The sequence below is a fragment of the Indicator indicator genome, chromosome 7 (genome assembly GCF_027791375.1).
Source record: "Indicator indicator isolate 239-I01 chromosome 7, UM_Iind_1.1, whole genome shotgun sequence".
Taxonomy (NCBI): Eukaryota; Metazoa; Chordata; class Aves; order Piciformes; family Indicatoridae; genus Indicator; species Indicator indicator.
This window is the reverse complement of record NC_072016.1, coordinates 5,576,298-5,600,117: the sequence shown is the minus strand read 5'-3', so window position 1 is coordinate 5,600,117 and position 23,820 is coordinate 5,576,298. Positions and strand designations below refer to the sequence as shown.

The 23,820-nt window shown below is 38.6% G+C and overlaps 1 protein-coding gene across 1 annotated transcript in view; it reads left to right on the top strand.

Annotated features, from left to right (window-relative positions):
* FHIP2A (FHF complex subunit HOOK interacting protein 2A) overlaps positions 1-20,009 on the top strand; it is a 30,069-nt gene extending 10,060 nt beyond the window's left edge. Inside the window, exons 4-17 of the mRNA XM_054382218.1 lie at positions 1,473-1,577; positions 1,879-2,001; positions 5,479-5,769; positions 6,502-6,698; positions 7,686-7,800; positions 7,904-7,980; positions 8,089-8,281; positions 9,452-9,621; positions 10,319-10,462; positions 12,193-12,283; positions 13,975-14,118; positions 18,229-18,369; positions 19,523-19,626; positions 19,725-20,009. Of these exons, the coding sequence (XP_054238193.1) occupies positions 1,473-1,577; positions 1,879-2,001; positions 5,479-5,769; positions 6,502-6,698; positions 7,686-7,800; positions 7,904-7,980; positions 8,089-8,281; positions 9,452-9,621; positions 10,319-10,462; positions 12,193-12,283; positions 13,975-14,118; positions 18,229-18,369; positions 19,523-19,626; positions 19,725-19,830 (2,001 nt within the window). The 3' untranslated portion in view covers positions 19,831-20,009. The remainder of the gene's footprint in view (positions 1-1,472; positions 1,578-1,878; positions 2,002-5,478; positions 5,770-6,501; positions 6,699-7,685; positions 7,801-7,903; positions 7,981-8,088; positions 8,282-9,451; positions 9,622-10,318; positions 10,463-12,192; positions 12,284-13,974; positions 14,119-18,228; positions 18,370-19,522; positions 19,627-19,724) is intronic.
* The last annotated feature ends 3,811 nt before the right edge of the window (positions 20,010-23,820 follow it).

Sequence of the window (23,820 nt, the reverse complement as noted above, 5' to 3'; positions counted from 1 at the left end):
GACAGATTTACAAGCTGAAATGTATGGGGTAAATGAATGTGGCAGCCCTTGTGCTAGAACTCTTTTTATCCTGATGCAGATTCAGTTAGGATAGCAGTGTATCCTGTTACAAGGATAAATGAAGGTCTCTGTGGTTTCATTCTTAGTCTTTTACACGTTGTCATGTGTTTTTATCTACTTGATTTTACATATGTAGACCATGTAGGGTCCCAGCTGTCTGAGCCTGGGATGTTCCTAGCTCTAGAAGGGCCACAGCTCTACAATTCCTGTTGCTATACCAGGTGTCCTATGAACAGGCTAAGATACCTGATGTGTTGAAAGTCCTTGCTCAGAAATACAGATCATTCAGTAATCTGTTAAGAAACCAAGACAAAATGGTGACATCTGTGAAGTGGGTAATTGCTGGTATGTTTCTAAGAGTTGAGAAAAGTCATTTTGCACTCATGCAAATGTGCCTGTACAAGCAATTCTTGTACAGCCTGTCTTTACACTTTGCCACTTGTGAGTTGATACATCTGAAGTAAACAAAGTTCAGTGCTTGCAAGATGTTGCAAAGATCTGTTGCTAAAAGAATAATGTTATTTCACAGCAATCACTTAGACTTGTTACATTATTGTAGATACACCTCCTGGTACACATTTTGCCATTCTTTTCAACAGATTGTTTGACAATTCAGTGATAATTCAGGATTAATAATCTAGGGATAATGACTTTGGAAAGAGAACAAGATTAGGCAGTTGCCATACCTGGCAGTGAACTAGTTGAGGGAAATTTAGTGGGTTAAAATTGACTTCTGGAATAACAGCATTTGCTAACATGATAGAACATATTAGAGTCAGGGGAGGCTTAGCTAGGTGCATAAAGGACCAGGAGTCATCAGATCTCATGGAGATAGGAAGGTACTTTTATGTGACCTGGTATATGAGGGACAGTAGACCAACGGCTGGATGTTCCACAGATATTTGATTTATATTCTGCTGAATCTAAGGGAAAACAAGAGCTTTGTCTTGTCCTGGAACATCTGTGCTTTTATAAATGCTCTATCTGTCTAAGGTTAATTGCTCATGAATTTAAAAAACCTTTTGTAGACCTGAAGATGTTGGTAGTTTATCATCGTGTATTTGTACGTCCAACTCACTGAATTGCTGTATTTTGTGGCACAGTACCATAAAATACAGCCATCCTGTAGCCAATTAATTCAGAGTTTTTCCTTATCACTGTATTGATGGGAAATATTTCCTGGAAAGATTGGTAGAAGTCTGCACTAGAGCAGTTAACTAAAAGCATGAATAATTTGAAAAGGAAAATGCTAATGAGATGCAATATTTTTTGTTGATCTCTGTTAATATCAATAAAAGTACTTTGGGATAAATTATTGCTGTTTAATTAGCCATTTTGAGTGACAAATTTGCATCTCTGTTTCCCTCCACATTTGTTATGTATTTGTTATTGTTCATCTGGTTTTGTTTCAGTGTCCTCCAGGAATGAAACAACAAGTTTTGGCTTTTTATACAAAACTTCTTGGAAGAATAAGGCAACCTCTTCTTCCCCACATAAACGTGCATAGGCCAGTGCAGGTACTGCTCAAATTTCAAGTAAATTGTATTTTTGCATGACAGGTTTCTCTTACTATGCTCTAGCTAATGGTATATTTAATCTTCCATTGTCAAGTGAAATAAAGAAATTGCTTGAACTGCCCCTGCAATGCAAGCCATAAGTAATAAGGAAATCTTGTCGTAGTCATCTAAATCTAGAGTAAATGTTTAAGTCAATAATCATACATCATTGTAGAATGTTATATAGAAAAAAAAATTCAGTCCATCATTCCTAGAAAAAGCTGTAACTTACTCTGTCTTAATTATTCACTTTATGTGACAGAAATTAATCAGGCTATGTGGTGAAGTTTTGGCAACTCCAACAGAAAATGAAGAAATTCAGTTTCTCTGTATAGTATGTGCAAAGCTGAAACAGGATCCATACCTGGTCAACTTCTTTCTTGAGGTGAGTAAATAAAATTAAAATTTTCCAGATATATTGAGGGTAGTGGAACACTGGAACAAGTTGCTCAGGGAGACAGTCGAGGCCCCATCCCTGGAGATATACAAGGTCAGGCTCAACAAGGCTCTCTGAGCAACCTGATCTAGTGGAGGATGTCCCTGCTTACTGCAGGGGGGTTGGACTGGATGACCTTTGGAGGTCCCTTCCAACCCAAACCATTCTGTCGTTCTATGATTGTATTTACTGTGTCACAGATAAAATCTAAGAGAACTGGGGGTATCACATCGTGCTTTATAGCTTAGTTTTCATTTACTTTGTGATTTTGTTTTTCTCTGATAATTTTTTTGTTTGGGGTTTTTATTGCTTCCAGAGGTTTGATGCATTTGATTATTTATATTATAATTTACTCGGACTCACAAATATACATTATCCTTTGTAGTGAGAGTGCCTCTAGAGTAGGGATATGAATTGTAATGTAGAACACTGTGTGAGGGAGACCTTGGATTTCTTATGTTGTTTTGTCTTCAGCACAACAGAGACTAAGGGACAGATTGCACGGGGCATTGAAACCTTGAAAGTTGCTAAGTGTTCTGCAGGATCAGGCCCTTATTTGGCAGTGACACATATGGTCTAGCTGCAGTGCCAGCTCATAATCTACAATATGACTATTTTCTTTCTATAAGAAAGCCAAATATCTTTACTCCCTCTTTGAACTTAACGTGTGGCACTGATGAACTCAGGGTGGAAGAAGAAAGAGTTTCTCGACTCACTTTCAGTTCTCATTTAGAAGGAGCACACACAATCTTAATTTGTAAAAGTCCACTTAGAAACACCTTCTGCTCCCACTTTGATGTTTCCTATGGTGACACAGTATCTATTATGTATGTGCTGCAAAGGTGAAAAGATGTAGATACAATGTCCTTCAGGAATATTTTACAAGCTTCTGCAGAAAAGATCTGTAGCAGCAGAGGCTCCTAAACTGCAGACATATGTTATTTTCCATTGAGTATATGAATATCACTTAGAAGTCAGTAAAAAAGAATCCATCTTGAGTTTATTTTTACCTTAATTAAACAGCACCCTGATTGTCATTATATTGCCATTGTAGTTGTAATAGCAGTGGAAATGCTGGAAGGAGTGAAAAGTTAGTGTTTAAACATCAAAAGCACTCAGAAGCAAATTACTAGATATATTACATGCAGAATCTGGGACAAGTGCAAACCAGGATTACTTCTGATGTCACTTATGTAAGTTACATGTTTTGAAAAGAACCCTCTGAATGGCTCCTATACTCAAATAATGGCCTTGAAATTGACACTGAGAACCCCAACCATCAGGACCTCAAGTGTTCTGTCAGACATTGGAGTTCTTTCTCTAAATACCAAGATAACAATATTAAGAATCAGACAAGGAAAAGCAAATGATGCTAAAGAGATCTGTAGTTTCACCAAATGCTGCCTGTAGAGTTCAGGCAAGCTGAAGAACATTTCTTGTAGCCTCTCTTTTCCTTCACAACGTTATTCTAAATGTCACAGCCTAAGACATATTGCCTTTACAACTTCTGATAGTTGTTTCCAGATACAGAGGTTTGGGTGCAGAATTGTCGCTTATTAGAACAGAATATTCTGGTCTTTTACATCTATGCCTCTTAGAGGTGCTGTTGTGACTTAGTAGCTGTTTCTGACCCTCCAGTACACAAAAGGGTAAATTTACAGAATTCTACATGGCCTGTCTCTCTCAAATCTCCAACATTTACAAGCTGAAATGCAGATATATCTCTCCAAAGCAGCCTGTTTCTATTTGTTACTTTTGCTTCCTTCTTTGACTTTTCCTGATCAGTTTCTTCAGCATCTTATGAACATAAAAAAAACTATTTACAAAGCCAGGATTTCTTTTGGATGATTCCATATCAAATAACTTGTTAATAGAAAGCTGTTTATGTTTTTAGTAAAATCTTTCACCTACATTGCTTAACCAATAGGGCTATATAGTGTAACTATCTCATGGGTAAGTTGTGGAACTAAGAACCAATAGAACTACATTCTGCTTTTTTAAACCTTTAAAATCCATATACTCATCTTTTTGTTGCCTTTTTCATTAAACTGAGTTTTCCTTGTTCTAGTGTAGAGAGAAGGAGCTTGCATAGGGATGTTGGACTTAGCACCTCTATTTCAGTCATTTTTAATGCTATGATAAAATACATAGGAGGATGCTGGGGGACTTTAGAAGATTTAAGGATAGACAGACACAGTTCAGACAGACACATTTTGGTTGCTTTGTAGCCTTCCACGTTTCACAATGTTAAAAAAAAGTATATGCTGAAGGATTAATTTTTCTACTGTAATCCAAAATCATACTAATTTTATAGCATGCAGTGTGCTGCTGTTATCATTGGGCTGCCTCTCCTGGGAATATCACAACATTCAGTACAAATTCTCCACAATGAATGCACATCAGTCAAGCAGACATTGACAGTAATTTTCTTGTTTGCTGCCTGAGACTGTCATGTAGTTAGTCCCTGCTGGTTTGTGTGTACTAAATGCTATTAACCCCAAATGGTTACTCTTAAATTATTAATGCTTGAAATATATTTGTAATAATTTTGGTGTTATCGTGGAGAACAGGAACCATTTGGATTTATAATCTCACTACAGTACTCACTTGAAAAAAAATGTCTTGTACTGAAGTCTAATTTATGGTTCTATTAAAGTATTATTTACCTGTGCTTATGTCAGAAGAACAATGAATTCTTGCCTTGCTGTGAGTTTCTTCTTGCTATCACAGAGCTCAAATTTAAATGTCTTTTTATGTGCTAGAGACAGATTTATGGGAAGACAGATGGGTTGCTTTCTTTCAGGCTAAGCAGACATGCTTTCTAGCTTCCGAGAAGTTTCTCTGTGATCTCTTATAGTATCCAGTGCTAACTTCTGGAATCTTCTGTCCAGTCAATCTATTAATTTTCTTCTTGAGAAACACAAAGAGAGTTGCTGTCATAAAAGACATTTTTTTTTCCCTTTCCCGCTGAAGATAGACTCTCAAGAAGTTTAGAATGAGTTTAATTGTGTTACTCCAACTGGAAACACTATTTCAGACATTAGATGAACTTGAGGCCTTTATCTGGAAAGGGATGTTTTCCAGCAGGTGTTAAGGTCCCCTCAGAAGTTAAACGTAGAACTTACCAAATCATAGTCAGATCAAGTGAATGTGTGCCTTAAGTGGTGAAGACAAAAATGTGCCACCTCTTTGCAAATGGCATGTTCAGCCTTGATGCAAAGTGGCACCGGGCTTTAGAGAACTTCAAGCAGATTTTAAAATGCTCAGGTTTAAAAACTCCCCCAGCCCATTACGTTCTACAGGGTTACTGTATCCAACCTTGCAGAGAACTGCTTCAGATGCTTGTGTAAAAAATTAGCTTTTGGTAGATTTGTGCTTCAGGAGCAAGGGTAATTTCACCCATGTAATTTCCAAAATGTTTTTCAGAATAAGTTAAAAATAATGACTTCCAAAGGATCAGCAAATGTAATCACAGAAGACATGCTAAAAGGCCAAGACTCTCTGACAACAGACACGGGACAGCCTCTTCAGCCTGAAGAAACACCTGGTGCTGCTGGAGCAGAGCAAATGGAGAAGGAGGATGACCTCCCACAACAGGCAGATGATCTCTCTTTCAGTCTGGATGAGTTAAATGTCACATCACCTGAGTCCTCCTCTGGTTGTCCAAATCAAGACTATAATTTAGTGAATTCTCTACTAAACCTCACTAAAAGTCCTGTGAGTTTTTGGGGTTTTTGGGGTTTTGTTTGTTTGCTTGTTTGTTGTTCTGCTTAATGTGATAAAATGAAATAGTTTGGATTCTGTATGAAGTGGGCAGTGAGAGTGAACACCCACATATGTACACACTGCATTTTAACTATGAAGAGTAAAATGAGGCTTGTTTTTCAAGCAGCTTTTGTAATTGTGCAATTTTCTTTGCCAGTTAAGGTTAAAATAAAAGTAATATTTTTAGAAAATTAGTACTAAGTTTGCTGATGGTAATGTGGCTGGGTTTTGAGCAATTTATTTGGGATGCTGCATGTCATAGCCGGCTCCATCCTTCATATTCAGATTCTTTCAGATAAACTAGAGGGGGGTTAGGTAAAGACTGTGATGGCCACAGCAGTGTGAAGAGCAGAAAACTAAATCTACCAATGTACCTTGTAACTATTAAGTGCTATTTTACATTGTCTAATACCTTGCTCTTAAGCTGACCTACAGCACTAATCCTGTCAAACTGAAGGTTGCTGTTGCATTCTTAGTATTTGACATGGATCCAGGTTAATATTCTTCTATTTTGTACCATCTAAATTCACAAGAACTAAGTTTTAATGACTGAAAAGGCAACAAAAATAGATGCATTCACTCACTGTGGGAGAATGGAGAGGTTTTATTTGGGAGATGTTTGCTTCTTGATTTCAAGTGAGCTTCGTTCACCCTCTGATTAATTCTTTCATGCCCTTCTGCCAGGACGGCCGAATAGCAGTGAAGGCCTGTGAAGGCCTCATGCTTTTGGTGAGTTTGCCAGAGCCAGCAGCTGCCAAGTGCCTGACTCAAAGCACTTGTTTATGTGAACTGTTGACGGACAGGCTGGCCACCCTCTACAAAGCCCTGCCTCAGTCACTGGATCCCTTAGACATCGAGACAGTGGAGGCAATTAACTGGGGGTAAGAATTTTATTTTTGTACTTAATACCCAAGGTTACTTTATACCCCTCCCTGAAACTAATTTTCTATAGGTAGATAATACGTATAAAATATTCATCACCCTCTGCTAAAGTCTTAGGAGCAGAGCTGAGATACCAGCTGCAGAGTAGTGGTATGACTTTGGGCATCTGCTGTACGTGTGATTTCTGATATGGGGCCAGGTTTGGCTGCCAGTCCCTTGCAGAGATTCCTCAAGGGGCAAGTATTTCCACTGAATTATTTAGCAGTTGTGGTGTAGCTGTAGTATCAGGTACAGGTTGTGTTCTTGTTCAGGTGTCAAGGATGTAGAAAACATAAACTTTTCGCAGAGTGAGTGCTCTAAGCTGCCACAGAGGGCAGGAAGGGCAGGTCGTTAATAATAGGCTCTTGTTGCAAAACTTCTGCAGTAAAAAAGAAGAAGGAAAGTTACAGCATAACTCATCAGCAGGAAACAAAAGATACAGGCCTGTTATCCTAACTGCCTTCAAGTCAGATTTTCAAAACATTTCCCTACTCTGCCTTCTTTACTATGAATCGCTCATGATTTATTTGTGCTGAGATAGATACCTACCAACATTTCTGGTGGTCAGACTTCAAAGGTAGAAAGGGAAAAATCCACAACTTTGAACAGTGGGATGAATAATTATTGGACTGCTTTGCTGAAGAAAATGGTGAATTTGTTATTCCTTAGAGCCTTTAAATTGAGATACTTTTTCCCTTCTGACTCAAGAAACACTTAACCAAACAGAGTTCTGCTGCTGTACATAGTATGTATCCTTTAGCGTGCCACGGTAAACCAGTAGAATGACAGCACTGCCAGATTAGTAGAGACCAGCAGAAAAAGCTATTCTAATGTTCACTTCATTGCAAGTAGATCATGAATTACTCTGTAAAGGTCAGTAAGGATGAAGTCCAAGATTCTGGAATTACTTGTAGACTAAATAAGGATTTTCTCCCTGTGTTACCTAGTTTGGATTCCTATAGCCACAAAGAAGATGCCTCTGCTTTTCCAGGGAAAAGAGCGTTGATTTCATTTCTTTCATGGTTTGACTACTGTGATCAACTCATCAAAGAAGCACAAAAGGTTTGAAATGTTTATGGATTATAAATGTAGGCAGCAAATAAGTAGTTCCAGTAGTTTCTTACCGTGTGAGTTTGAGACACAGCATTTTGTACTTTTGTTTCAGACTACTGCTGTTGCTATGGCAAAAGCTGTGCAGGAACGATTTTTCATTGATGTTATGGAACCCCAGCTGATGCAAACGTGAGTAGCATCCTACAAGACACAGCAGAACAGACTCCCCAGTCCAGCTGTTTATTTTTGTTTTCATCTGAGATCTGCTACATGGCTGACACGAAATGTTTTGTTCAGTTCAGAGATTGGAATCCTCACATCAACTGCACTATTGCATCGCATTGTTCGTCAAGTGACTTCAGACGTCTTGCTGCAGGAAGTAGTTTATTTTATACTTGGAGAACACAGGGAGCCAGAAACTTTGGCAGACATCAACAGACATCCATTGCGACATAGGTTAATTGAACACTGTGATCATATTTCTGACGAGGTGAGAAGTAGTAATGATAATGTCTGCTGGGCAGTTCTGTCTTGTGTAGAGAATGTTAAAATGACATGAGGTTTTTTCACATTTGTGTCAATTGACCGTTTTTTTGCCTGGCTGACAGGGCTAAAAATTCCCTTCAGAAAACAAAAGTCAAGCTGTTTTCCCCAGCAAGCATATTGTTCTCATTAATAAAGATTCTATCCTAAATTTGCTTGGCCCCTGTGTGTATCTAGTCAGGCTTGCTCGTCTGTAAGATAGGGAAAAATCCATTTCTGCAACTGCATTTTAATTTGTGCTTTGTTCAGTGTTATATGGTGCCAATTCTGTCATATTATCCCATAAGGTATTGTTAAAAACTTGCTAGTTTTTACATAAGGTAAATGTTGTCAGAGAATCTGCCTGATGCCATTTAAAAGATGATACAATAGCTATAAGCACTTTGCACACAGTAAACATTGTTAAAATAATTTACATCAGTATAATCCCTCCTTGGGAGGTGCTTGTTTCATTTTTTCCATGAAACAACCTTCATCCTCTATTTTTTCAAATACAACCCAAGCCTATCTTTTTTGTTTTAGTATGCTTACCTGCTCATCTTGTCAGAGTGAGTTGTCTGTATAAATTAGTTGATGCTTGCAAAGCAAAGCTCTCTAAAGCTGTCTTTAAAAACCTGTCTCTCTACTGCTTAAAATCAGTCTCCTTTTAAAAGTTTGCATAATGTCTCCATGTCAAAATTGTAGCCTATAGATCTAGTCACAATATCCCAGTATTACTTTGTTTTGTTTTGGGTCTTTATTGCTAACTTTGTCTTGTTTTGTGTCTCATTTGCACAATGATAACCATCTTCCAGCATGGATCTGATTGTAATATGGAAGGCTAAGTTGTAAGTTCTCTGAATGTTCTTTGTATTGTTATTTTGGCAGATTCTAGACACATTTTTGTTTTACAGGAAAAAAAAATTCATCCACATACTGATTTTCAAACGTGTGAAATCTTCATCTGTGTTTATACCACATTCAGCATAGCAGTTTCCTAATTTTCTTAGGGTTTTTGCTTCCTTCCATGATCTAAATAAGAATTGCAACATTCTTGGGTGTGCAAACCAGATAAAAGGCAAAAAGCATAATGCAGTGACACATCAGTTTGTTGAATTTTCACTTCTTTATGTTGCAGATCAGCATAATGACTTTGCGGATGTTTGAGCACCTTTTGCAAAAACCCAATGAGCACATCCTTTATAACTTGGTTCTGAGAAATTTAGAAGAAAGAAACTATATGGAATATAGGCCTCTCTGTCAAGAAGATAAAGATGTGGTGGAGAATGGACAGATTGCAGGAGCAGTGTAAGTTTCTTTTCTAACTGAGGTTTTCACAACAACTAATTCAGATCCCTATTTCTGGAACAAAATTGAAAGAAAAGTGAGCATAGATAAGACTTTAAGTGCTGTGTCTATTAATCCATTTCCATAAAGGGATGCAGAAATTATTGTATTAACAACTTCTGGAAATCACAGAATGGTAGGGGTAAAAAAGGGAGCTCTGGGGATCATCCAGTCCAACCTGTCTGCCAAAGCTGATTCACCTAGATCAGGTTGCACAGGAAGATGTCAAGATGGGTTTTGAAAGTCTCCAGTGAAGGAGACCCCAATCCTTCTGGGCAGCCTGTTCCAATGCTCTTGTGTCTCCTGTACTAATGGAGGGGTGAGGACTAGCCATGCCAGCTAAGTCATCTAAAATAATTTAATTATTTCCTGGTGATAACTCTCTCATGTAGAATATATGGCTAAAGAGTGATTTAACGCAGTGATTTTGTACAGAAATGTTTATCCTGTTGTTCAGATATAGAAATGTTTTTTTCTTCAAAACAAAGTTTGTTGGGTATTTGTGCTCATTAAAAAAGAGGTACATATGATAGTGTTCTGGAAAACATGCAAGTTGTTCAGAGGAGAAAAACCAGAAAAGCTGCCTTTTGACCCAGACATTTTCCTGCCTTCCACAACATTCTGTGAATGATTGATTTTGTCCAATATAATCTCACAGAGACCTAGAGGAAGATCCATTATTTACTGACCTGTCTCCAGATAACACATTGTCAGCTCAAGAGTGGCTCAGTGCTTCTCCACCTGTCAGTCCAGAACATCCAAAAAATGATGGGAAGACTGAAGTCCATAAAATTGTAAATAGGTAAGTTGAAACAAACATTTAAAAGAAATCTCTGAATGTGTGGGTGTCTGCACACGCTGTTCAAATGAAATGTACTCTGTAAGGGATGTTATTCTGTGCCAGCTGGTAAAATGACTCCACGGAATGAAATTATGTGGCATTTTATCAGAAAGCTACTCCTGAAAGATTAGAGCTTACAATAAGTAAAAATAATTCAACATAAATGAGAAAAAATAGAAGGGCTTTACAGCTAATAGTCTAGGCAGATTCTTAGAATTGAGGATGAAAGCCTCATTGATTATAAAACTTTCTTTTCTCAAAAATATTTGCTATGCTGAAACTGCTGTTACAGGACTTGACCATCCTGGAGAAGGCTGGGGAGTCTTGCCGTAAATATTTTAGGGGGAAAAAGAAATCCCTCAAACTTCCTGATGTTCCTTAAACACATATGTAACAGGACATAATTGCCATGCTATAGATAACTGTCTGTTCCCTGAAAATCAAGGGGCACCTCTGTCACTTGTAACATACCTTTGTGCATGTTAGACATGCTGCAAATTGGATATCACGAAGAGGACAAGCTCTGCTCTAAGCAACTTAATGATGGTAATTCTCTTAGCAACTAGCATTAGGACAAATGCTGCTTGCTGTGTTAATACACAGTAGCAAAACAGCACTGGTATTTCAGTGCTGACCTATCTGCTTACCCAGAAATAATCAAAGGTGTTAGCCAACGGAAGCAAACAGCCAGAGGACAGTCAGCATAGAATGGCATCGTCGCTGCTTGCCCTCTCACCCCCAGTACTGCTATATATAGTTGATGGTGGACATGGTTTGGAGCAAAGACACAAAGAACACTCTCCTGAGTTCACCCTGTGTAAACTCCATGAGTGAACAGAAGCATTTTCAGAATTTGCAGTATTTGGCAAATTTATATTTCTTTTTTTCAGATCAGATGAAATCCATACAAAAATACTGCTTACTTCTGCAAATAAATCTTAACACGACTCCAGCAGTTCTTGGGATGTGGAGAAAGCTAAAATGTGGAAACAGGGCCCACATGGGGTTTATTTTGCTGTCCAGAAGTTTTAGTCTTTTTTCTATATTTTTTTTTAATAGAAGACAGTTCCTCTCTGATAAGATTCAGAATTTCCTGATGTTTTTTAGGTCAGATATTGGTGAAGTAATAAAGACATGTAATTGCATTCCATAGCTGGGCAAAGTCAATGATATTTGAGACTGGAACATTTATATGCAAATATTTCTGTATGTTCTTAGAAGCTAATTTTTTTACCACAACAAACTATGGCAAATAAAACTGCCCGTGCAGTAGGTTAAGAAGAATTCTAACTGTAATTCTCCTTCTCTTTCGACTCATTTATTCCCCAGTAAATTTTCCATATGTTCTAGTAAGATGGAGTCTGACCTTTGGCAAATACCTAACCTGGTTTTGAATATTCCTTTTTATCTCCATTCAGTCTGCTAATTCTCAGGAATATGATTCCACAGAGATTTTTACCTCTAGTGCTAGATACAAAAGTTCTGAAATATATATTACAAACAGTATTTGGAATAGATGCACTTAAATAGGTTTCGTATTCTCTGTTTTCAACATAAAGTGGTGGTAGAATCTGGGGATTAATTGGCCAGACAGTTCAGTATTGTGTACACTGCTACAGATGATGAGAAAGTATTGATCTGGTAGTCTTTGGTTTATAGATACTTAATGTACTTTTTTTTTTTCTCTTCAGTTTTCTCTGTCTTGTACCTGATGAAGCTAAGTCGTCCTATCATGTGGAGGGTACAGGCTATGATACTTACCTCAGAGATGCCCACAGACAGGTAAGTCAGTGACATCTTCCTTAGTCCTTGAGAATTTGAAATGCTTGAGAATATACAAATGCTTCTATAAATAGCCCTACAAAATGCATCCTTTGGTGATGGAAGATGGGAAAATTCAATTTTTATTTTCTAATGAATACTTACCTTTGGAGATCTTTTGACGTTGAATCCACCTTGTATTACTCCAGTGGGGATAATGGATGACATTAAATGCATTAATATTCATATAACAAATGCACTGAGAGAAGATCTGAACTGCAGATAGATTCTTAATTTGCTTTTGCATTTATCTGCATTCTCTTGGAGAATTGCCTGCCGAGCTGTTTGAAAGGACTAAAGGGAAATTAAAATGCTGCATAGGAGTTATGCAATCTGGGACTTTAAAAATAAAGGCTCATCACAGGGAATGTGCAGCCTCAGGCATCTGGGTTTGAAGCTAGGAGTTTTAGTAGGTAGGGAAAGCTTTATGGTTTATCGTTTTGACATAAATATGAGTCTTGTTTTTACAAACATCTGAAGTTTCCTTTGTCAGAGGACAATCGCTGTTTGTTTGCAGCTTTCTTATTGAAGCCCTGTGCATCTTCTAGAACAGAACAATTCATGCAAAGGAGTAGAGTAACAGAGCTATGTGTAGTAGTTACTTACAAAATTCCATAACCTCTGAATTATTATATCAGCAGTTTAAGATGGGAAGCTTGGATTTTATCTGTAGTATCTGCTGAAAAGGAATTGAAAATAGACAGTGAAGAAACAAAGGTCGATGTAAAATTCCCCCTATGTTCTATACTTGGATGCCAGAAAACACATATCATCTTTTTATTTCTTTCATGCCTTGGGAAAAAGAGTATTCTGGGAGTTATTAAAGAACTGAATTGGTTTCTGTCACTTCCTGACAATGATATGACTACTCTGAAAATATTTTCCCCCTAAGAATAGCCCTGCCTATTGCTGTTACTACATCCAAATAGCTGTTATGCTTCCATATTTCTATTTCTGGAAGCCTGCACAAATAGGTAAGCTACATGCAGTGAAGAATTTCTGAGTCTGTATTGTCTCTCTTTTTTTACTGTTTATTCCTGTGTTCCTTATTTTCACTGCTATAACCTGTGCAAATTTCAAGATATAATTCCTTGAAAGTGAGAGATAAGGAAGCATGCAGCAAATCAGAGGCAGAAGTTAAGAAAGATTGTCATGGGTGATAGGAAACAAAAGGAAGGAAGAGAAAGCCCTGAAGTACTTTCTTCATTTTTACCTCCTGCATCCACGTCTGCTTGTCCTGTACTGGGAGTTAGAGAGCAATATAGACTGGGTAGGAAGATAAGCTACACATAATACAGTGAAAGTGTGGTAAAGTACTGACAAGAAGAATGTACCTGAATGCAATTCCTGCTTCAGAAGAACCCTGATCAGGCTGTGTATTGTTAGCTTTGCTTATTTGGTTTGGCCACAGATGCTTTGGGGGAGCTTTATTCTCCACTTGTGTTTTTGAAACTATCCTAATAGCCTGAATGTCAAGAAAATGAGGTGCCTGCATAGAAACCAGTTACATTGATGTTAGAATGACTTTTCTTTTGGGGCTTAGTTTTTTCATGTAGCTACAGGTGATGTTTTTAAGGCATAAGGACTATTCGAATGAAAGAAGCAGTTTCCATGGAGGTTTGAATCTGTTTTCCTCACTACTTCTTTTCTAGTTCCGGGACTATTGTGTCATCTGCTTACGGTGGGAGTGGCCTGGGTCTCCCAGATCTTTAGAAAAGTGCAATTTAGAAGCGTCGTTTTTTGAAGGACACTTCTTGAAAGTCCTGTTTGAAAGAATGGGCAGAATTCTTGATCAGGTAAGGAAGAACAGGTTATGAATTCCATTTCTGATACTTTCATTGCGACTAAAGGGCTGATCTCCAAGGTTCCATGGTTTCACATCACTCAGATGTCAATTATGGCATCAGGGTTATTGTGTAGTGTGCCATGTCCAGGGGCAGATCTCTGTAGATTGCAGGATGTTATAACGATTGGCACTCTCCACAAAAGCAGAGGACAAAAACTCTCATTTTTGTGACCCATGTTTTTTGTACTAAATGTTTTCTTGACCAGAAACATTTTAAATACACGAGGAAGACAAGATTATCCTGTAAGTAAAAGAAGAGGGTAAGACAGTATCTTAGTAATCCTTCAGTACTAGCATCACTGACTCTGTTTTCATTTTCTGGAATTTGCACTTAGACAACATATACGTTTTTCAGTAAATAAAATACGGTCCCATTCCTTTCTGCCACATTTCAGTGAACTTCAATCTGAAGTCATATCCTGGAAGCAGTTTACATCACTGTGTAAGATGAAAAGAACTTACTCTATCACTGCTAACATTTCCCCTGGTTTTTTCATTGTTAGAATAAACTGGGTTTTGGTGTGTGGAAAGTTTCTAGAAAGTATCCTTTTCAGTCTGCAATGTAAAATAATATTTTTTCCTGTTTGATTATCTTCAAATAATAAAAGTATAGCTGCCAAGGACAAACAAATGAGGTAGGATCTGATTGTCCCCCTGTTGAGAAAATGAGCCATGTGACAGACCTATATTAGTACAAAGGAATTTAAAGGCAGTTAATTTTCCTGATGTCTGTTTCTGTATTTAGCCAGCCTGCATGGCCTGGGCTTTCTGGGGAAAGGTGAAGTGAAGGCTCAGGGAGGTGAAAAGGAGATTGCTCTGTGTGAAAACTTACTATTTCTTTGTCTTCTTTAAACTCTGGACTTATGTTAGCCAAGTCAGTGTTACTGCTTTAGATCAAGATAACTTTTCTTGCCAGTGAAAATGATCCCTGAAAGTCTAGAGTACCCTCCCTGTAGTACCACCTGAATTTGCTACAGATGCAGTAGTACCAACTTCAGAAGTTTGTATCATTCTTTTGTTTTTCATAGGGAACTGTCTACAAAATGAACAATTAGCTGTGGTAGTGCCAGATTTCCTGGTCATAAGGAGGACAAGAGTTATTTGAACATATAAATCCATAGGAAACATGCCAGGAAGTCAGTAGTAGCCTCTAGGTCAGCTCTGTGAGTGTTCAGAGGATGTTTGAGAGAACTAACTTGTATAATTCAGAAGTTGGGAAAGAAAGCCAAGTATTTCCATTGCTGTATTGTGTATTCTCAGAGCTTTGCTTCCAGTGAACATGTTCTGCATGCTTCACTAGCTGAAATGGTTATAGATTAAAGTGATGAAGAACACCAGATATCATCAGCTCTTAGGACAAACAAGCCTCATGCATATGAAAATGTTGTCTGAGCAATGACATATAAATTACAAAAAGAACCCAAGTTACATCTCTTGAGAAACACCTGGGTGTCAGATATGCACAGTTACACAAAGCAGAGTGTCCGTTTGGATGTACTACCTGGCAGCATGACACACGTTTGGGTTAGGCACAGAATCACAGAACTGTCAGGTTGGAGGGGACTCCAAGAATCATGGGCAGGGCACTTTCAAATAGATCAGATTGCCCAGGGCCACATCCAGCCTGGCCTTAAATATTTCCAGGGATGGGGCTTCCACCACCTCCCTGGGCAACCTATTCCAGTGTCTCACCACCCTTATGGTGAAGAACTTCTTCCTAATGTCTAATTCAATCCTCTAGCTTGGATCCATTCCCCCTAGTCCTATCACTACCTGACACCCTGAAAACTTCCTCTCTAGCTTGCCTGTAGGCTTCCTTTAGGTACTGGAAAGCCACAATAAGGTCTCCTCAGACTCTTCTCTTCTCCAAACTGAACAACTCAACTCTCTCAGTCTGTCCTCATAGGAGAGGAGCTCCAGCACTCTGATCATCCTCGTGGCTCTTCTCTGGACATGTTCCAGTCAAACGAGGTGCCAAAAATGGTTCTTGACTCCAGAAGAATTTAATTTCTGAACCAGACATAAAGGGTAAATTCTTACTATATTGTAGCAAAACCCTGTCCCAAAAACCAAACTGAAATTCCTAGAGGCCATTCACAGCAGAACACAGAAACTGCATAGAAAAAAAAACAAAAACACCCCCTGGGTCCTGTCAGTGGCAGATTTGACATAGTGGATGCTAATGTCCAGACAAAGCGAAAAAATGTTGAAAAACCTTTAGTGGTGACACAGTGCTACTTGCAGATTGTGTTCAATGTCTGTGCTGTAGATAGAGTTGTACCTTTAGTTCTTGTGTTTTTTTCAGGAGACCTCAGAATACTTTGCAGAGGTTACAGGTATCATTAAGCTGGTTTCTGACAAGAGATAGCTGAGGCACACAAGTGAAGTAACTTGTTTCAAGGTGTTCAAATCCAGTACCTCATCTGGCAAACAGTACCTCCTTCTTCCTATTAATATTATACAGTTCTGCAGAGCTGAGCATTTCCTAAGAACTTGGTAAGAATTTCCTGAACTGCAGATTTTTCTGGTTTTAACCTTTTTAGTTACAGAGACATTTTCTGGGATGTTATCTGCTCTAAGACTGTCTTACTGAGTCTGCTGACATATGGATAGAAATAAAAGCTCTGTGTGAGGAAGCAGCTTTCCTTAATGCTCTCAATTAGTTCAAATCACAACAACAATCTGTCTGAACAACACAGCACGTGTTACTACTTTATTTCCTTTTCTTCTTGTGAACACCAGATAATGCTCATGGCTTCAAAGCTTCCTAGTGAATTGACTGACTCAGACAAGTCTAAAGACCTTCTACAATTCAGCTGGATAGACAGTAGAATAGATTTATGGAAGGAATTTGTGTCTGCCTGCAGAGTAACTTTCCTGCAAGAACTTGAATTGCAGTGATCTCTTTTACCTATAACATCTCCAGTCCAGGGTCTGAAATCTTTATCTGTTAGAAGACTGGGATGAATCTATTGCTAGAATATCAAGTACAGAAATAACTGCCACTGACTGGGAGAAAAATGAGGCCATGAAATCATCCTCTTCTCAGTGTGCTTCTACCACCGAGGATCTTACTGCCAACAGGCAGGCAGAGAGACTGAATGAGGATCCTGTAACCCAAAACAAGGTGAAATTAAATCATCTGGGTGTTGGTAGCATCTTCAGACTAGCGTAGGGGTGTACCAAGGGAATGTCTGTCCACCTTTTGCCAATGTAGTCTGTTCCACCAGAGAATAGATGGAAGGAAATTCCACTAGTTTGCCAATTTGGGGCTGAATTTAAATGTCAGCTTGTTTTCACTGTGATGAGGAAACCAAGGATGGAGAACAAAGTACATGGAACATAAATAAGATATGGTGAATATACTTGCTTTTATGGAAATCGCTTTCTTACTGAAACAGTAAAATCCTTTAAGCTAGGTACTATTTTTTTCCTAGAAAGTTAGGTGCTATTTTTTCCCTCGTGACTGATGAGCGTCTTCAAGCATCTGACAGCCTTGCCTCTCCCATTTGGTTGATTTGGGGAAAGGAGGTAGAGAAGGATCTCAGCATATCATGCTGCTTTCTCTTCTCTCATAGCATGCTGCCACAAGGTGACCAGGCATTCTGCAATGGTTCTTTCCAAGAAAAAGAGAAAGTAGAAGAAGAAAAATACCATATTAGCTGTAAACATGGATGTCTCTCTCAGTTTCTTGAGCTCATACATTTCACAGTTACCCAGGAGAAGCAAGCAGATGTTTAACTGAGGCTGACTCTATGTCATTTGTTTAGCTGCTGAGCTGAAGAGATGTTTTGCAGGAAGAGGGTGTGTCCTACAATTAGTAAGTGTGCAAAAGCTTCAGGTGGTGGTAGCAGTTACACAGATAATGACACTTAGTACCCAAGTGTTACATTTGCATCACTCCTGTTGTGGAGAGCAAGAGTCTTTGGGCTTTACTCTTTATTTATTTGTAACTCTGTATGTAAGGTAGTAATTAAATAAACACTGGATGTGTGAAAAGAACCCAGCATAAAAATAACTAAGCACTGTACTTGTATTTTATCTTTTTTTTTTTTTGCAGCCCTATGATGTAAATTTGCAAGTTACGTCAGTGTTGTCCAAGCTGTCCTTATTTCCCCATCCTCACATACATGAATACCTTTTGGATCCTTATGTAAACCTAGCTTCTGGCTGCAGGTCTCTCTTCTCTGTTATTGTCAGGGTGAGTAAAGACTCAGTATTTATATATGGCTGTAGAGCAGTGATGTATTTAGCATCTTCATTGTTAGTGGTAATGTTGCTGGGTAGTTTAAGTTGACAAATGGCTTCTCACTGAAAGCAGGAGCTTGGGCTCTTCATTTGAATGTAGAGTTTGGATTTCCTACCAAAAATATTGTAAAATTTGTTTCTCTGTCCTCATGTCTTCGGAAGTGTTTGTTTGCTTAGTTTCGTTGTGTAGATGCAAAATATCCCCTCTGGCAATGATGTTGCTTTAACCTGGACTAGGTCACATTGCTGTCACTTGCAGGCAACGTTAGGTAGTGCTGTAAGAACAGAGCAGGCACAGGTGTGCACCTGGATGAGAAAGAGATGGCTTTGGTTGACATACAAGCAAAGGACACTCCTGAATAGCCTGTGCCTGGATGAATATCTCTGCTCATCCTCCTGTTTTTTACCAGTGAAGGCTGTTCTTGACAATGAAGTCCTGGATTTACTGAATTCTCCTTCCTGTTGCTTTCTGATTCCATCTCCTCCTGCCAGACCTGCACCCTAGAAGGGCTGGCTGGGTGCCTGTCAAGCTGCAGACTTCTCAGTCAGAGATCCCGCACCTACCCCACGCACCAGCTGTTACTAAGCTGGTCAGGAGCCTATTAATGATGCTTGCCCAGTACTAACAGAGGGCTTAGCTCCCTTCTTCCTCCCCATTTCAAAATAGAATTTTCACTCTGTCCCCTTGTGCTTTCCGTTAATGCAGGAATTTACTGGGCAGTTGCCTGCGACAACATTTACTAAGACAAATTAATCCTTGGCATAATTAAAATACATAATGGAAATTGTGGCAACAGCTAGTGAGGCTCAAGAGTTGCTGTCCTTTTGTGTCTCTTTCTGTTTCCATTCACCCTTTTCTTGTGACAGAGCAGACACTGCATGTTGCTTTATGAGACTCAAGACTTGCTGTCCTTTTGTGTCTCTTTACTTTCTGTTCCCACTCACCCTTTTTGTGGCAGAGCAGATGCTCTGCATGTTGTTTTATGAGCCTGTGAGGATGGTGAAGTGGCTCTGCATGCTGGGCACTGAAAGCTGTCCTTTAAGCTTGCTGCTGAGCACTCTGCAGAGTGGTTAATGTTGTGTGTTGGTGGCATTGTGCTTTATAGGTTGTTGGGGACCTCATGGTTAGAATTCAGCGCATCCCAGATTTCACTCCCAAACTTCTGCTGGTCAGAAAACGCCTGCTGGGCTTGGAGCCAGAAGGGCCCATGTGAGTAATACATTGCATATTCTTCAAGACCCCTGGCTGGCTTGGGTTATTTTTTACATGCCAGTCCTCATTCTCTGCTGTTTTTTCTTACTCCTTAGCATTGACCACATGACGTTACTAGAGGGCGTGATTGTGCTGGAAGAATTCTGCAAAGAGCTGGCAGCAATTGCATTTGTGAAGTATCATGCCTCATCTACACCATAAGCAGCCTTGATGAGCAGCCAGGGTGTAAAGCCACCTAGCTTGTTTCAGTCAAAAAGACTGTTAACAACAACCAGATCAGAAGAGGTGGTGCCTCCTGGCAGAGTCAGCTGACATTTGGCAGAATTGGAAGACAAGTTGCTTGTACCAGATGTTGACACTGCATGAGAAAGGGGATTCAGATGGACCTAGAATGTGATACCATTTCTAGCCACTGTGAGAAGAGCTGCAAAAGCTGCATGAGGAACCACAGACATCAGACCTTGGTTATTCTGTTATATAATGACAATGTTTAGAGAGTTGGGGCTTCTGTATGTTCTGAGGCTCAAATGAACCAATTCGCTTTTTTGTGACCACATTACTCTAAGAAAGCAAATTAATTTTATAACATTTTTATGTCTTAATTCTTTTCAGTTGGATGTATGAAAGGAAATTGCAACTAAAATTGCAGTGTATATTATTTTTAAAAAAAAGAAGAGGTTCAAAATAGTTCACCAGTGGGATCATTTTTGTTTTGGTGAATCTTAGACAACTCTGAGCTTGATTCCCCAGCAGATTACTCTAGGAGATATATCAGTATAAAATCAATACTAATGGAATTAATCCTGATTTGGCATCACATCCACAACAAATATATCTGAAACGTACATGTTTCTAGCACGTTTGTCTCTGTCATTCCAAGTGACTGCTTGTCAGGTCACCTGTGTAACTCGATTTGCTTTAAGTTTTGGCTTGTGAGCTCTAGTTGCTTGACTCATGTCACCTTTACAAGGAAGTTAATTATAGGTCATTAGCAGCTGTTGCTGAAACAGTATTTTTAATTTCTTTTCAATTGCTATTTACCCTGAATTGGTTTAAAAATCTGTTGTGCCTTGAAAATTAGGAGTCTAAACGTTCTGTCAGTTTTAGAAACGTGTTTGTTGCTTGTCTGACCATTGCAGCAATGTCCAGTGAAAGACTGACTCATGCTGATTCAGGTACAGCATTGATACCACATACAGGACCAAAATTTGCACCTGCCTTTGGTAGTGCTGGGATGCAGAAGTGTCTCTCAGTGAACCTTTTTCAGTATGAATACTATCAGCCAGGGTAGGCGTTTGCACTGCAAGCAGAGGGCCGTTTGTACTTCGGAAGGCTTTGATTCTGCTTTTCTAGCATGATGGCAGCCAGCACTTCAAACAGGTCTTGCTGCTTTCTGCTGCAAACTCGTTGTCAGGTCCAGGTAGCCTTCAGGTCACACTGAGTGACTTGAAGGAGGGACCTGTCCTGCTTTTCACACAGGTGTGTAGCACCCCTTTCCCCTCATAGGCAGGCAAGGTAGAGTTTAGCTCCTTGTGTTTACATTTTATTTTTTATTTGTCTTTCCTACTGTCCTATTTGCACAGCTAATGCCCATTTCAGATGTGATTGCTCATATGCAAATACAGACTAATTTACTTAGTCATTAGAATTTTTCTGGATGTACATGACTGTACCTAGAATCAGATTCTGCTCTGAATCCATGCCTTTGAGGTCTTGCTTTTTAATATTTATGGAGTCTGGATGTTGAGAAGCCTTTTGAGTTAGCAGGTTAATTAGAACAGTGTCACAGTTAGTGGGCTAAATTTATTCTTGTCACAACATTGAAGAGGGTCCTGCTGTAAAAGCTTCCAATGTAGTTTCAGTTGGAGAGAATAATTCTGTAACTGAGGAAACCTTTTGGCAGGTATAACGTTTATTCAGTCGTTCCCTTTACTGGGAGGCTTTTGTCCAAAACATTGCATTTACCTGTTTTGTTTTGGCAAGCAAAAGCATGTGTTACTTCTTCACTTTTTTTTTTTTTTTTCCTTCTGAATTTAGCCCCAATGTGTTTTCAGGTCAAAGTAGCATGTTAGGGTCAAGTTTAAAAAGAAAACAATATTTTTTTCCTCTCCTTTCAGTTTTGTTCTTTAGAAACATACCTTGAAAGTAGCAAAAGTACTGCAGTCAGTCCACATTAGAAGCTTTGTTAATATGACATACTTGACCATAGTTTAGGAAGTGTCTATGCAGACTGATGTTTAATAAATACACTTGTTGTGAATCAGTCTCAGCAAAGCAGTTAAACATAAGCTTAATTTCAAGAACTCCTAAACCTCAATCCTTGACCTGAATGGAGTTAAGCTGTTGAGCACAAACGCTCATGCTTTACTAATTTGGGTTTTGTTGGTTATGCTTGAGCTTAATTACTTCTTCTCCAGATTTTCTATTTTTTTTTTCCAAAGCATAAGTTCCAGAATTCTTCTAATACCCCAATTCCAGTGGAAACTGGAAGTGAAAATGCTACTTTAAATGAAAATGAGAGAAATGTTAAACAAAGCCTGCATGAGCATTCCAAGTAAGGTCACAATTTATAAAGCCATTCAAGAGATGTCTGATCTCAAATGAAAGCATTAACATCACCGCTTTTGTTGTTGTTTTCACTGATACCTGAGCTCATTACACTGTAAGGAATTGTATCAGCCAGCTTCTGGAAGGACTGCTGCAGTCTCTGTGGCATTTTAATGCAAAACAGTCTCCTGAGTGGCAGCAGTTCCTTCCAGCTTGACCATGAGAAAAATAAGTAGCTATAACTAGAAGAACTCTTAACTTCTGGATGAAATTGTTTGCTCTGCAGCAGCATTGGTGATGTTCTTGCAAACATCATTCTTGCAAGCATCATTCTTGCAAACATCTTGCATTTAGTTGATAAATTTATATATAAGGTATGGATCCATCCTGATAGAACTGAAGCAATTCTTAAACTTGCTTTATCCTAAACTGCTTTATTACATGATGGCAATGACTTTTATTTTTGTAAAATTGATTTAATCTTCCTTAAGAGATGGAACTCATGTAATTATCTTTTTTTTTGTGATGCTATTTTTCATGCACTTTTTTTTAAAAAAAAGAGTTTAGGAGTTAGTTCAGGTCCATGTTTTCACCTTTCTGATCTATGCATGTCATTGAGGTGCCCATTTTGTTTCTGTGTGCGTGTGTTTGTATGTGGTTATTTATTACCCAGAGGTAGACACCTGAGAGAATATGTGGCCTGAAGTTCTCAGCATATGCAGATCCTCCAGGTGTCAGTGGGAAATGCAATTCCTTATCACCTTAGAAAATATGGCCACTAGGATTAGATTGAAATACTTGAGAGGTAATACTAGAGTAAATTTTTATTTCAGAAAGCAGATCCAAACCACATTTGAATCCTGATGCACATGTTTGTAAATAGACACATTTTTTACTCTTTTTTTTCTTTCCCCCCATTTCTAGTATGTATTTGATTTAGAATCTGATATAGAAAATTTTGTAATAAGCCATGTGTTAGCTCTGGTAGAAGAAGTTTGTCCTTAGTTTCTCATATGACTGTCATATTCTTGGTATTCAGATTCCTGTCTGTGTAATGTTCTTATGTATTTGTTTGTGCAATATAAAAGCTGTGGCTTGATACACAGCTTGAGTCTGGTTGTACAACACCTTTGTATATATATACATTTATATATATATATATAAAAGGACCAGAATCCCAAGCTTGCTTACACTATGATTAGTGTAAAGATTTTCACACTCAATTTTACAGGGCACAAGTAATGATGGAATGACTTTGTAAAGTGCATGGTAATTTCTGCCATAGCCTGCTGTGAAATTGCACAGGTGACATTTTATTAGTGCTATTTGTCTTGCTAAAAGAAGTTCTAAACCAAAGGGCTAGAATGATCCGGTAGACTTGGGGTTGCATGGAAAAATCCATACCTGATATTGCATATCATAGAGGGTTTTCAATCCATGATCCTTAATATTTCTGTGCCCTGTAAAATAGTGTAACTATATAAAAAAAAATATACTCCTTGTTTTGCCTCCTGCCTTGTTTACATTAAACAGAGGATATTCAGTAAAATTTTTCTATTCAAACTTTGCGTAGGTCACTTACTGACGGTGTTGCCAAGGTTTCACAAGTGTGGGATTTCTAATGAGGAATTGTTAAACAGCCAC